This window comes from Abramis brama (genome assembly GCF_963993115.1).
Source record: "Abramis brama genome assembly, chromosome: 18".
In the NCBI taxonomy this organism is placed as follows: domain Eukaryota; kingdom Metazoa; phylum Chordata; class Actinopteri; order Cypriniformes; family Leuciscidae; genus Abramis; species Abramis brama.
Window position 1 is genome coordinate 5,076,011 of NC_139980.1, and position 12,772 is coordinate 5,088,782.

Genomic DNA, 12,772 nt, shown 5'->3' on the forward strand with positions numbered 1-12,772 from the left:
CATGTTATTCAATCCAATTTCACAGCTCCAAGGTGTACGTTTTGGGTTTGTATGAGTACATATTACGGTGTGCTCCTGTTTGTTTGTGTGTTTTTAGGAACCAAGGAAAATTTGAGCGTCGCTAAGACTCTGCAAGAGATGTGGGCTCCTGTGGAATCAGATATGGAGAAACATGCCGTATCTTTACTGAGGTGAATTATTCCTTTTAAAGAATCGTTTCTCTCCTCCGTCGTGTCCCTCTGTGGTACCATCTGCTGTTTACTGTCTGTTCGCCTAGCTTTAGTTGCGGGGAGGGTCTGTAGAGAGTGACCTCTGGCCTGGAGGGTTGAATGTGGCATGTGTCTGGGCTCAGTGGGTGGGTGCTATCTTCTCCCAGCGCTTGTAGCCTAACCTAGCCGACTCTGACAATCTGGGTGTAATAGGTTGGTTTTTGTCTGCTTGAATCTTTATCCAGTACTAAGTGTGCATTTCTGGTAGACACATGGTTTCTAATGGTGAAGGAATAGCAGAGCTGTACCCCTGTAGAGAGGACGAGTACAACAGAATAACGTTCACTGACTATTCAGTGCCCGTACAAGAGACAGCGAACTCCTGGATTCTGATCTTCAGGTCAGGAACAGTCATTTTACATTTAAAGCAAAACAATAATTAACTAAAAAAGACTTTAATTAAAAAATGCATACATTGAGCTCAAAGTTTCCTTGTGTATTTGTTTAATAAACTTTTTTTTTTTTTGTGTCAATTCTCATTTCCAGGGAGGTATTTCATGTTCCTAAGAACATGCTGCTTGTTCCTAAGATCTTCTCCCCTCTTCCTGTATGTATTGTGCATGTCATCAATAATGACACCTTAGAGGAGATACCCAGAGTCTTTAACAGGGTGGAGCCATACATATACACGCCAAACAAGGTTTGTCTTTGTCAGTCATATTTTTTTTACATGCATATGTTGTATTTTTTTTATATTATATGTCTTCTGTTTTACACTCTGTAGGGTGGTTATACGTTTGTAGCTGAGGCACATATTGGAGACACGCCTGTGAATGGAGGACAGTGGCGATTGCGTCTGATTGGCTCCCGAGAACCCCTACCACAACTAGCCAGAGAAACCCCAAGCAATATCTTTTCAGTAAAAGAGTTGAAAGGTTACTACATTCCTAATCAAAAGAACATCATCTGCAGGTTAGCACATGCATCAAGCGTACTACGTAATAGTTTATATGCAGGGGTGTATGTAAGTTTTTAAGTCTGATTCTCATGAGAGCACCTGGAGATTTGGTTTGGTGCTCACACTGCACATAGTGTGACCCATTAAATATAACTATAAAAAATTTAATAATTAATAATAATAATAGAATTATTGCACTTTATTTTGTGAATAATTTACTAATATTTACATTTTCTTTCTTATTTTTTTTACACTTTTCTTTTTAAATGAGTTATCAACATTTTCAAACCTAAAATCAGCACGCTTTTATTTTGGCGGGTTGCCAGGAAGTAAGTACTGTATATGCACTGCTTGTTTTAGCACTGATGAGTGAAGCGCATCAGTGAATGTCACAGCTTTGCATTTTGCTCTGAAACCGGTAGATTTATTATGTATTCAGTTAAAATGGAAATCTTATACAGTATTACAGTTAGTCAATCTAAAATGGTGATTGTGCATTAATAGCTGTCGACCATGTCGGTATGCAAATGAGTCATCTGGACTTATTTACCCAGCTCATTTTTTATTTTGGTCGCGCATGCGCACCACTTATGTGCACCCCTGCTTATATGCATATTTTATGTTCAAGTTATTTTGTAAGCACTGCAGAGCTCCAAGTTACCATTTGGATTTTAGCTTTGCACAGCATTGCAATGAAATTGAGATTTTTAAGTGGATAGTCAGTTATGTTGCATCAAGACTGATCTAAACTGTGTGTTTTTCCTACCAGACATGTGATAAAAGTCTCCAGTGATCACAGTGCTACTGTGCTGTTTCAGACCTCAAAATCAGACGTCAACATTAAACTCAATATCCTAGACCATGAGAAAGAGGTCGCCAGCAGTCAGGGCAAAGGGCATGTCATCCTCCCAGTCTACTGCTTCTTAGCCAGCAACGGTTTGTGTACACACACACACACACACACACACACACACACACACAAACTGTATATATATATATATACACACACACTATGGGGTCAGTAAGATTTATTTGACATGTTTTTGAAGTCTCTTATGCTCACCAATTATAATATTGTGAAATATAATTGCATTTTAATTTTTTTTAAAATTTTATTTGTAATTGAAAAAAATATTCAGCATCTATTACTCTGTCTAATATGCTGATTTGCTAACATTTCTTATTATTATCAATGTTGGCAAGAAGTGTGCTTAATATTTTTGTGGAAATACAAGTGAATAGAAAGTTTGAAAGAATAAATGTCTTTTTGACACTTTTGATCAATTTAATGCATCCTTGCTGAATATAGTATTGTTTTTTTCATACTGACCCTGAACTTTGTGTAATATAGAGTAATTAATTATTTTAAAAAAACACAGGTAACAACAAACTATCTTAAACTTAAAATGAATTATAATTAATCGATCAAATTAAGAAATATATTTGGACACTCAATACACATTCACATATTTCGACACATGAATAAATCACAGATGCAGTCTGTCACACACAGACTGAAATCCCCATAGACTCACACAAACAAATGCTATAGTTTATACTCCTTTCTTTTCCTTTAGTCCAAGACTTCTCGTCCACCCACTCCACATTTTGTCTTAACACATATTCACTTTATAAAGTCACTGTCTCAGTTACTTAGCTACAGCCTGACACTGCCAGCTCCAGAGTGTATTTATAGGGTGTTCATTTGTGTCTGTGTGTGTGTGTATATTGGTTGCAGGCGGTTCTGTGGCCCAGGCGGGGGCGAGGCAGGATCAGGGCAGCCTTATAGCAGAAGGGAGAGTGACAGGAGGGGGCGGAGGAAAGGAAGGGAGTGACCAGCACCCTACAGACACACTGGTACCTGTCACCACAGACAGCTTCTGCTGTCACTTGTGTGTGTGTGTGTTTGTTTGTGTGTATTTGTGGTAGCATCTGAACTTCTAGTTGCAAAGTTCTAAGAAAAAGTACATGATTTTTTGTTTATATATTGAAGTCAGTCTGTTTACATGTTGATGGCTGATTTATTTTATATTTTGCATGTTCTTTTGTTTATGGACTGACTTTTTTTACTTTCTGACTTTTTAATGCTTGTCCATGTGTGTGTCTTACAGTTTCATAAGTATTATATACAGGCAGAGGTGTTACAGGAGAGCTGGCCTTTAGATGAATCTCTCTCCTCCTTCATCCAGAAACTCAGAGACATAGAGCGCAGTGAAATGAGAGGTACGTTCAGTCTTACACTAGATACTATGATCCCTATCAAACAGCTGTTTTTTCCAGGCTGTTAGGGCCGTGACACACCAAGCCGACGGTCGGGATGTCGGTGAGCATCTGTCAGGATAGTTTTTGCGGTGTGTTCCACACGTCGGTGGCAGATGTTTGAATCGGCGTCGAGGCCGTCAATGAGAGAGATCACTCTGATAGTCTGTTAAGTTTTGAGAACAAGTCAATGCATGTGAGCAAGAAAAGAAGTTAAGAGGGCACAGACTGAAGGCTGATATAAATTTTATATGTATCAAATTAGCTCTAAAGAAATATTAATAATCAATCAGAAATTGTTATAATTGATTATGAATATTTGGATCAGTCAATAGAATTAACTTAATGTAGTAAAATTAATATTACAGTCAATCAACCTGTTCGTCCTGTAAACACTCAGTGTTAATTGTTTATTAATTCTAAGAAATGTTAATTTCCAGGGGAGGGAAATGTCTTTCTTACTGTACAGTACTACTAGGAGCTTGTAGTCAAAATCTAAATCGTAAAATAAACTTTGTTGCAAGCAGAGAATCAGAACCAAATACGTATTGTGCACAAGTTTTATTAACTAAATCACAAACATAACTAATCTAAACATACATACATAGATGCGTAGGTAAAATGGTAAGTGACAGAATGAAACCGGAAGCAGGAAATGGAACTATGGGAAAGAACCATTTAACTATGAAAAGAACCATCAGCTTATCATTTTCAGAGCACCTCATTAAATGTATACTTGCATGGCCTTTGCAGTGAAAACATTCCGTGAAGTTCCTGAAGAAGGATTTTGATGGTTCCATGAGTCTCAATCGATTTCTTTGCCGTTGAATGAAGAAAAGTTGGTGAACTTGAGTGGTTTGTTTGACACTGTTCTGGTTGAAGGTTTTCTCTCTCTCTCCATGAGCACATGGCTGAGCACATGCAGATTGTGGCCTGCCGGCCCTGGGCCGGAGAGGCCACGCAGGCAACCAAGGAGTGAGGAAGTCGGAAGAGTTGATGGTTGAGTTGGATTGAAGAAAATACAGTCTGACTCTGTTGGGAGAGTCAACCAGAAGAAGCCGCATTAGAGGCCAGGAGAAAAGAGAGGGTGGGTCACTGTGAATTTGTCTCTAATAAAGCCTGAGAAAAGTCCCACCTCTTCGGGTTTGCTTGACCAATGAGAAAGGTGGAATTTCCAAGCGGGAAAATTCCTCTGTTGGCGATTTATGGATCTTTTGTTTCAGGCGTGCTCATTTGCATGTGCAGCTGGATTGGTTGCTGATGAAGAAACTATGAAAGATTCTTGTAATACTAATATGTTGTGCAGCTATCAACATATCATATACACAACCAATTTATAGAGACCAAACATGGTATAGGTGAGGTTACATTGTCCATTGAGTCTATTGTAAAATACACAGCATCCAAAAAATAATAGTATTAAAAGACATTACTCAAGAGTAAATCTTTCACAAAATGTTCTGGGTTTTATGTTCATTAATAGATCAGTTTGTCGATAAATTAATGCAGGAAAGTCTGTTTTAAGGTCTGTAGGTCTTTCCTATGGCCTAGGTCCTGACCACATTTTTCACAGCAATAAAGACATCTTATCTGATCGTCGTCCTGGCGACTGAAACCTTTCCTGCTCTCTTGTCTCTTTTGGGGGGATGTCTCATTCCTAAGAGTGGGCTTTGAAGCTAAATGTAAATGTGAAGCTTAAATGTAACAAATAGTTATGTGTCTGATTGTCTCAGTCGTTACATATGTCACCCCTCCTGAGCATTCCAATACATAAATATTTTTTTTTATTTGCCGCCTGCATTGAAGAAAGTGAACAGCAAGATTAATATTCAAAATCAATGGTAAGCAAGCACTGCTTTGTTAACGGTTTGTATATCTGCTGTCCTAGATTTGTTTTTCCTATTTGAATAACTAATATAGATTATCGATACCTGCTGATTTAGAGTTATTTCTTTACACGCAGAACACATATGCTAGTTGACAGTCACATGTAGTCTTTGTGGTGTGTTCAAGCACAGCTTTTTGGCCCAGATGCAGCTGACACGAGGTGACAAACACAATCGACTTTCGTCCAGCAAGTTCTTTGATGTCGGCTTGGTGTGTCAAAGCCTTTAGACTTGTAACTGCGACCCACTGAATAATGCAGTATATTGGACAGATATACTGTGCTTCATTGATGAAATAAAATTATCTTAAATTATATATATAATTTATTTTTAGTATTTTTATTTTATATATTTGTATTATTATTATTATTTTTCAGTTATTACAGCAAAACAAATTGCACCATCTGCTGATGATGATAGAAATGTGACGCTTTATAAAAATGCATCATGAAATAATACCAAATTACCATTAAGATTCAACTCGAGCTAATCTCTGTTTGTCAAAAAACACAGTATCCTGTGTTGGTGTGCTTTGGCAGTGAAATGTGCTTAAATGCGCCATTTCTGGTTGATTCATCCCTGATGATTCAGTCTGGATCCACTAATTTCAGAAAACAACTGCTTGCTGACGTTTCTGAGGTTCATGCCATCAAATCTCGTGTTGTTTGAGGGTGTTTGTATCAGCGAAACAAGATTCTAAATTCTTCAGGCTGCTGTCTTCTAATAGTAGAAAATTGTCATCTTTTATTCTATTTAGTTTTGATTAGTATTGTAGTGCACATTTAATGTATTTTCTTTTTTGTTGGTCTTTTGCAAACTCCTGGTTTTATTTTTTAATGAAAAAGGTTTTCACTGTTTGTTTTATGTTTTTTTAAACCTTGTCCTGGACTCATCTGGCTGTATGTGATTTTAAATCTCTGTTCATGTTTTCTCATTCAATCTGAGGTGTATTGAATAGGCTGACTCTCGTCCCACCTGTGCTGCTTTGATTAACCGAGAGCTGGCCGTGAAAATATAATGGAAGCCTACTAAATTCATCTGCTTGTGGTAAATAGGGAAATGTGATTTGCTCTGCCCTTGGTTGGATGACATAAGGTCATTTGCTGTTGGTCAGCGCATGGATGGGCTGCAAACAACCTTGATTTTACTGAGGAAAAATGAATAAACAAGAAGCTCATAGAAATGGAAATGGGAAGGATTGAGATGGAGAAAGAGGAGTCTATTGGATTTGCATGTTTTGTGAAGAGGTAGTGGAAATAAACTAGTTTGCATGATTGCCTGGCTCCAATAATAACATTAAGATTCTTTTGTCCTCCTGATCCCTTGATATTAAATGTATTCCTTGTTTTGTCCATTTTTTGTGCATCCAAAATGTAGCTGAATCTACAGTAGGAGGTTAAATGTCTCTGATTGGGCTTTTATCAGTGATGTGAGTGTGTGTAGATCAGCACGTGCACTGTACTTTTACGAGCGTGTGCGTCACGCTCCACACATGCCTCTCATTTCGTTTTCTGATAAGCATGTGTAAATGGGTCAATGGGAAGTCAAATGAAGTTGGCTCTTGCCCTCTGGTGACCTGGGAAGTATTTCTGGAGGAAAGAGAATTGAATTAACCCAGTTGAGTGGCTCTCAGTGGAGCAGAGCCACCCTGAACAGTTACCACACACAAATCAATAAATGCACATGGGAACCAGGCCCAGTGCACTGAACCCAGCCTCATATGGAAGACATAATGTATGGCTGCCCTTTAGGTTCCCGGCTGGAATGACCTCTGTGCTTGCTTTCAGTGTTCCCAGTGTCACAGACAGTGCAGAATTTTATTGTTTTCACATATCCTGTAATCAGTTAATTATATATAGTGTGTGTGTGTATATATATATATATATATATATATATATATATATATATATATATATATATATATATATATATATATACTACATTATAATGTACATTAATATACATTAATATAATAATTTAATTTGTTACATTTATATAGCGCTTTTCTGGGTACTCAAAGCACTTTACATAGAAAGGGGGAATCTCCTCAACCACCACCAATATGAATTAGACGAGCAATAGACAATCCATACTCTCCGTTTTATTGGTTCAGTGATGACATTATTATGACTTTCGGAGAGTGAGTTCGGTCAGTAGTGACATGTTGTATGGTAACACTGCTGTCAGCAGAGCACGGCATGACATCAGATTAAATTAGGGTTCTGTGATGGTGTCCTTATGGATACTGCTGTTGGTGCCCTAAGTAAACTGTCCAGTAGGATGTACCCTTACACCTAGAATAACAGAAGAAAGGAAAGATATTTAGAGTATTTTTTAAATGGAGCAATACTGCCATCTAGTAGGATCATTTCTAAAAAGCTTCAAGAGGCTTTGTATTAAACACTATAATTTAGAGGTTTTTAAAGGATTATTTCTGTGTGAATAAATTTTTTTTTTATGAATAATTACTGTTTTCAAAATGCCACAGACAGATTGGAGAAATTGTTGTGGAAATGGCTTGCATATACTATAGTTGTTTCTGCAGATATAGCTATATTGTTATATATAACAAATTACACGCCTTACATTTCAATTTTATTTCAGACCTCAGTATTTGTGACATTTTGGATCACCTTGTCTGTTTAATCTCTCTATTTTACATGGGCAGTGTTTGGGGATATTTCGGATGGCACATCCACGCCCGTGGGTACGGACCAACAAAACAAAGAAGGCCAGAAAAATGCTCCCAAATCAACCCACAAGTCCAAGGAACGTGAAAAGGACAAAGACAAACTAGCATCTAAGTCAAGCTCCATTATGGACCATGTCAGTACAGTTTGTGCGCCTCTGCATATATATTTCAATGTCAGTATCAAGTCCCACCATATATTTAAATCATTCGCCCCCATATTCTCTTGCAGAAAGAGATTGTCTCATGAATATTGTTCGATGTGCTACACAAAAGTGCAAATTTCTCTCCCACAAGTTTTTTTTAGTTTTTTTTTATATATACCATGTTTGAATTTATACATTTGAGGTCTGTAAGGTTAAGCTTTTATACAGTGCATTTTTGCATTTTTACATTTTAATAGGATGAGTTATAAGCATACACTACCATTCAAAAGTTTGGATATTTTTTTTATATATATATATATATATATACTTTTATTCAGCAAGGATGCATTAAAATGATTAATTTCTTGAGCAGCAAATCAGCATATTAGACTGATTTCTGAATGATCATGTTACTGAAGATTGAGGTAATGGCTGCTGAAAATTCTGCTTTGCCATCACAGGAATAAATTACTTATTAAATATATGAAAATAGAAAACAGTTATTTAATATACATGTATTATTACTTGTAATAATATTATATAATATTACAGTTTTACTGTATTCTGATCAAATAAATGTAGCCTTGTTGAGTTTAAGAGACTTTTTTTCAAAAACATTCAAAATAATCTCACTGACCCCAAACTTTTGAATGGTAGTGTAAATGTACCAACTTGTGTGTTTGTGTGTAGAGTTTGGATGCGAGTAAGCCCCACTGGATCCTGCGTGTGGTGAGTGACCACAGTGAAGCTGAAAGTATAGAAGTAAAGAAAGACACTGAGAGACTGGAGGAGATCAGAGCCATGAAACTGGCCTGGGAAGCAGCGGAGCCCGGCAGAGCAGCAAAGGTACTACATAACTGAGAAGGTACTAGAAGTAAATCAGCTCTGTCCGCTCAAACAATTCCGCATGTGTAAATGATTGGTTTGTTTTGAAGGCTCATCAGACCCGACTGCGCTATCTCAAAGAGCTGCAAGAACATGCAGAGAGGAAAGAACCTTTCACAGCTGAGACAGGTTACACACAAACATACACACGCTCCGATTGTGTTTAATATAGTTGCATATGGGTTTGGTACATGGCATAATATGTGCATGTGTGTATTCCAATGTTTAGAGACACAACCTCAGTCCCAACAGAGTGGAGAGTTCACACAGAACGCTGACAAAAATTATATTGATTATACACCATTTATCAGGTACAACACATACATTATATTATATTATAATTTGTTTTATATTATTGTTTAAAAGTTTGAGGTCAGTAAGATTTTTTTTAAAAGAAAATGTTCATCAAGGCTGCATTTATTTGATGAAAAATACAGTGAAAACAGTAATATAGTGAAATACCTGTTTTCTATTTTGATATATTTTAAATGTAATTTATTCCTGTGATGGCAAAGCTAACTTTTCAGCAGCCATTACCCCAGTTTTTAGCGTCACATGGTCCTTCAGAAGTATTCTAATAGGCTGATTTGGTGCTCAAGAAACATTTCTTATTATAATTATCATTGTTGAAAACAGTTGTGCTGCTTTAATATCTTTGTGTAAACCATGATACATTTTTTCCCCCCAGCATTCTGGAATGGAAAGTTAAAAAGAACGAGATGTTTTTGAAATAACAATACTGTCATTTTTGATTGATTTAATGCCTCCTTGCTGAATAAAAGTGTACTTTATTTCAAAAGAAAAAAAAGTATGATTTAATTAAAAAGAAAAAAAATCACTGACCCCAAAATTTTGAATGGTAGTGTATACGTTGTTCTCTTTCTCTCATTGTTTCACTCTCTTTTTGTTTAAAGGAAGTCTTTGCCGCAGCCTCGTCTAAAGGATAAAGAGATGGAGGAGGAGCAGAGGAGGGAACGCTCTGAGAAGTTCCAAAGTTTCCGCCTGATCTGGGACAATATTCTGGAACAGCGTAAACAGGAAAAAATTGCACGTAAGGAAATGATGAAAAGACAGCTGGAGACTTACGTTGGCTTTCAGGTTTGTGTGTTAATACTATAAATGCAGATTTACACCACACTAAACATGTTTTTTAATGTATCTGTACCTTAGTACTTTAGTCATTAAAAAACAGTATGGTGCTAAAATAGTTGCAAGGGAAAACATTTTGAGTTCTTGTTATAGGACACAATGGATGCATATCGGCAAAAGATGCTGCAGGCTCGTGAGGCGTTCCGATCTCGCATCCTCAAGGGACAGTCACATAAGAAAATGGAGGAGCCACCTATTGAAACAGTCGAACAGGTCGAGCTAGAGAAAAACCCTATTGTGGTCCAGTCAAGTGGACTTAAAAGTGGGGGCAAAAGGAAGTGATATGATTGACCACAACTTCATAGCATAATAAAATAGTCAGTCAGTTTAATATTACTCTTCTTTTTATCAAAAATGTTACATTGTCTGTCCTTTTTGATAATATATCAATATAAAGAGTCCTTTGTAGCAAGTGAATCCAGTTTGTAAGATTAGCATGCAGAGTCACCTCTCTCTGTCAGGTTATCTTACTCTGTGATTCTTTATTTAAATGGTTACTGTCAGGATTGATTTGAGTAGCTCTGAAGGATAGCCTGTCTCATAGTGGCTGATTCTGCTTCCCAGAAGACATGGCAAATGAAAATTATAGTTCCAACATTCTTGCTTATTGCTGAATGACAATGACAATGTAATGTGATTAAACAAAATAAATACTGTAAATAAACTCTTGATGAATCTTCCCAAAAAATTCATTACTTTTAGTATAGGAATAGCTGTGATAAATTATTTATTTTATTGCTATTTTACCAGCGTATTTGAGGATCTGAAGATAATATTAAACGCCCATCTTCACAATATCGTGGCCAGCAGCTTTTAGGTACAGTCTGTATATGACATCCATTTCATGTTTTACCATAGCTGTGTCCCAATTCAGAGGCTGCATCCTTCGAAATCCGCGAAGGTTGGACCGAGCGTTGTTAAATGGGACGATCTAGCCTACGGAGGTTTTCTCTTGTCGCCAACTGTGACAGCTGCCGTTGATGAGGGACAGTAACATGTACTGGACTTTATATTAAACTGCCTGAAAACAAAACGTGGTAACTTCACCGTGGTCCATTTATGTACATTATAAAGTGTATAAACAATATAAAATCGCATGTTAGCGGTTATACTTTTGTATCATTAGATATTCAAGGAAGTTGAAACCCAATACTTACATTTAAATGTGTAATCCGTCAATTTCTCTAAAAAAAAATGCTGTCTTCATGCTCATTGAATTCTGGGGTAGGCTAGGCCGCGAAGGATGCATCTGTTGTATCCTTCATTTCCCGGGAAACGAAGGATGCATTAAGAGGCCACATTTGAAGGAGCCTTTGGGACAGCCTGTGACGCACCGGCCTTTGAAGGATGCAGCTTATGTGTCTGTGATTTAAGATGTGTGTTAAGGACCCCATGAAATGGCTTGATGAGCACATTTCTCTTTTCTGTGTTGACATTTTCTATTAGATCAGGGCATATTGAGAATCCCTTTTTAATAGCCAAAAGGCTTTAGTTGAACCACCATTTGCTACTTGCTAGTCAGTTTCAGGTGGTATTAGGGAACATTCTCAATGTAAAGAACATTTGATTTGACAAAATTGCATATTGCAGGATGAGACATCAATATTTTTGGACCATTTTCCAGGAATATAAAGCATATAAAAACATGACAAAACATCCATTTTGATGTTTATGGGGTCCAACATGTAGAAGTTGATGCCATTGATGCATTAGTTTCCACTTCATACTGATGTGTGAGACGTTCTGAATCAGAAAGAGCGAGTGCCCTTAGTTGTTGGTAGGACTGCAGTATTTTCTGTTTTTTTTTGTAGGGGTTTTGAGAGGTCTGCTCCTGGAGATATTATTCCAATCCAGTTGACGTTAGAGCATTACTCACAGCCACTCGTAAGATGTCTCTGCTCATAAGGATAATTGAGGTTAAATCTTTCTCTCTGTCCCTTTTCTCTCTCTCTGTTCTGTTGTTCTCTCATCCCTAAAACAAACACAGACATAAACTCAAGTTGGGGTTTTTCTCTCTGTCTGTAAAGCAAAACATCTGCAGTAATGTAGGGTCAGGGAGATGTGTTTGTTTGTTCCCTGTTCTCCTCAGTCTGCAATCTGTTCTCTTTCAGCTATACCAACCAAGGAAGCTAATCCACTAAGCCACAGACAGAATTTACACATGCAGTCACAAAACATGACATTTTTTTCTTGTATCACAGTCCGGTCAGCTCCACATAATGTATGATGAAGTACTTGGGCAAATGCACCAAATGCAAGTGCCACACACCACAATAAAATAATCATTATTAGCCAGACGTGACCTATTTTGGCTGATGGCACTGTGGAGATTAGACCGAGGACTCAAATATTAATTGTAGTGTCGTACCACCATAATGTCTTTGTCTTCACATACTATCAAAAGAACTGAACAAGGGCAACAGTGATTGACAATTTACTGGTTTGTGTCATGTTGGGTTCAGTGAAGGTAAGAGAATTATGGCTTTAAATCTTAGTCACCATGAAATCAAAATCAATGTTTTTTATGGAATACTGCAGTGTTTGTTATAAATGATTTAACCGTGTACATTATTCAGGGTACCCGCGGGGTC

General features: G+C 37.2%; 1 protein-coding gene across 1 annotated transcript in view; it reads left to right on the top strand.

The window, feature by feature from the left end:
* Positions 1–10,803, top strand: part of adgb (androglobin) — a 45,427-nt gene extending 34,624 nt beyond the window's left edge. The window contains exons 23-35 of the mRNA XM_084090914.1: positions 98–191; positions 478–609; positions 756–909; positions 994–1,181; positions 1,937–2,103; positions 2,906–3,024; positions 3,279–3,390; positions 7,981–8,138; positions 8,838–8,993; positions 9,083–9,161; positions 9,262–9,343; positions 9,947–10,130; positions 10,275–10,803. Of these exons, the coding sequence (XP_083947040.1) occupies positions 98–191; positions 478–609; positions 756–909; positions 994–1,181; positions 1,937–2,103; positions 2,906–3,024; positions 3,279–3,390; positions 7,981–8,138; positions 8,838–8,993; positions 9,083–9,161; positions 9,262–9,343; positions 9,947–10,130; positions 10,275–10,463 (1,814 nt within the window). The 3' untranslated portion in view covers positions 10,464–10,803. The remainder of the gene's footprint in view (positions 1–97; positions 192–477; positions 610–755; positions 910–993; positions 1,182–1,936; positions 2,104–2,905; positions 3,025–3,278; positions 3,391–7,980; positions 8,139–8,837; positions 8,994–9,082; positions 9,162–9,261; positions 9,344–9,946; positions 10,131–10,274) is intronic.
* The last annotated feature ends 1,969 nt before the right edge of the window (positions 10,804–12,772 follow it).